At 39.9% G+C, this 2141-nt stretch overlaps 1 protein-coding gene across 3 annotated transcripts in view; it reads left to right on the top strand.

Annotated features, from left to right (window-relative positions):
* Positions 1-2141, top strand: part of LOC104818426 — a 7600-nt gene extending 5459 nt beyond the window's left edge. For 2 of the 3 annotated variants that reach the window (XM_019203228.1, XM_019203231.1), the window contains exons 15-20: positions 60-187; positions 430-627; positions 717-854; positions 934-1059; positions 1175-1414; positions 1726-2135. In XM_019203228.1, coding sequence (XP_019058773.1) covers positions 60-187; positions 430-627; positions 717-854; positions 934-1059; positions 1175-1414; positions 1726-1872 — 977 coding nt within the window. In that variant the 3' untranslated portion in view covers positions 1873-2135. Of the gene's footprint in view, positions 1-59; positions 188-429; positions 628-716; positions 855-933; positions 1060-1174; positions 1415-1725 lie in introns of all 3 variants that reach the window. The other variant, XR_002024473.1, reaches the window with a different exon arrangement.

Genomic DNA, 2141 nt, shown 5'->3' with positions numbered 1-2141 from the left:
CGTGTAGGAACTCTGTTCCACATTATTTGAGCTGTTAACCATGTAATCACATTGTTCAGGTCCTTTTCCTCCATCACGACGTAGGTCACTCTTTATGCTGGCCACCTGTATGATTCTCTTTTCCTCAAAAGCATTCAATCTCCTTCCTCTGGTGGATTTCACCAAAGCAGCACTTCAAGCACAAAGAGTACGTTAAACATTTTGATTAAAATGTTGCCATTTGTTGTGTTGGTTTCTTTTAGCATAATTTCATGCATGTCATTGTAGCTCTGTCTTTATTGACCCTTGGATATCGCTCCAGAGCCTCCTAGCTCTGTTAGGAACATGTCCCCTTCCAAACCTTTTTTTTGTTCTTATGTTATCTTGTGGCATTGCATCGAAAGAAAGGATTTGCCTTTTCTCTCTAATCTCCTCTTCCATCTGTCTCAGGTAGACCCATTTCTACGCTTGTTTGAGGATCACAAGTTGGAGGCTGTTAAACCAGATCAACGACCAACAACTGCTTATGGTTCCAAAGAAGATGATGCTACGGCTATAGATGCTCTTTCAAGTTTGTCCATCTCCAAGGAACAAAGCAGAGAAATTCTTGTCACTGAAATTGTCAAAAGCTTAGATAACGTGTGCAATGTAAGGTTTTCCTCTTAGCAACCCCTTGCCAAATGAATTGATTGTATTGGTACAGACTGTAAAAACAAAAATGAGAACTTTTTCTGCAGTCTGAAATGGACAAAATGCGGGAAAAGCTGCTTTGTGAATTCTTGCCTGATGACGCATGTCCACTTGGAACTCGGTTTTTGGGAGAAACCCAGAGCATTCACCAAGTTGATCCCAGTGATGCTAAATCTCAAAAGGAGGTAAATTTTATCTCTTCTGCTTTCCCAAATCATTTTCTTTTGAAGCTTGGGATGGACATACTTCAACTTTTGTCTTCAGGACACGATGCCTTTCTCTCTCGAGGATCAAGAACTTGGAGATGGAATTGGAACTCTTGCCAAGAACAATCCTGTAAAACATACAGAAATTTCGCAACTCCTAAGTGTGAATCAACTTATGGAATCAGTAAGTCATATGTACCATCCTCTGTTTCCACTTTGATAAGAAAATAAAATAAAAAAAATTATCAACAAATAAAATAATATGGATATAAATTGTCTATTTCCTTCTTCACGTACAGGTTGTAGACACAACTCATCAAGTGGGTAGAATTTCCGTCCATACGGCAAGCGACTTTTCATATAAAGAAATGACATTTCATTGTGAGGCGCTTTTAATGGGAAAGCAGCAGAAGTTCTCGAGCCTTTTGAGCACTCAATTACGACAAGAGAGCCTTAAAAACGTCTCTCCTCGAAATCACAATGAGGAGATAGAGCACACAACTTTGCATTCTCAGATCAGTTCATGCTTTCATGCGGCGGTATGCCTTTGCTATCTCAATAAATTCTTTTGTACTTTCATATACCTTTTTCTGTATTAACTTATGAGCTGTCACCGTTGCTTACGAACCGAGCAGAACACGACACATTTTAAAACTCGTATGGACGAAGCTGAATTAAGACATCTTCTAACCAGTTCGGGTTGGCATCTGATTACTAAAATCGAAACTTCATCCCTAGCTTCCACTTCCAGGACATGTTACACCAATAGCGCAAGATCTCCATTTGTCTGAAAACATGCTTTATTAAAGATTGATCCAAACGGTTTTCTTTCTATTAATCTGAAATGCAGGTTGGGATCCCATCCCCAGCATCCTCAAGATCACGTGTGGGAACCGTTCAGCCAGAGAGCTCTTCAGAATTGGAAAGTAACCCACAATCATTTAGGTTACCGGCCTCAAGCCCTTACGAAAACTTCCTCAAAGCTGCTGGCTGTTGATCATTTTCGCGCACACAAGTTTATGCAAGACAAGATCTCAGAACTTGTCGGAGTCTTGATTTTGCTTGACATCATCACAAGCCAGGACGATCAGCCTTGTGCTACTTAGATCAGTCTTTATAGGTTCATCCTTGTTTTCCTTTTCCTTTTTCTTGTTTTTTGTTCTCATCCAATTCTTTTGTTCCTTCCATTCTTTCAGGTGTGAAGTTTTGTTTTATGTACAATGCCCGAAAAGGCTTCAGCCATATCGGATTCTTTGATGTAGGGAA

Source organism: Tarenaya hassleriana, unplaced genomic scaffold, assembly GCF_000463585.1.
Source record: "Tarenaya hassleriana unplaced genomic scaffold, ASM46358v1 Cleome1, whole genome shotgun sequence".
In the NCBI taxonomy this organism is placed as follows: domain Eukaryota; kingdom Viridiplantae; phylum Streptophyta; class Magnoliopsida; order Brassicales; family Cleomaceae; genus Tarenaya; species Tarenaya hassleriana.
Note: the sequence above shows the minus strand (reverse complement) of the source record. Positions and strands in the feature narration are given on the sequence as shown.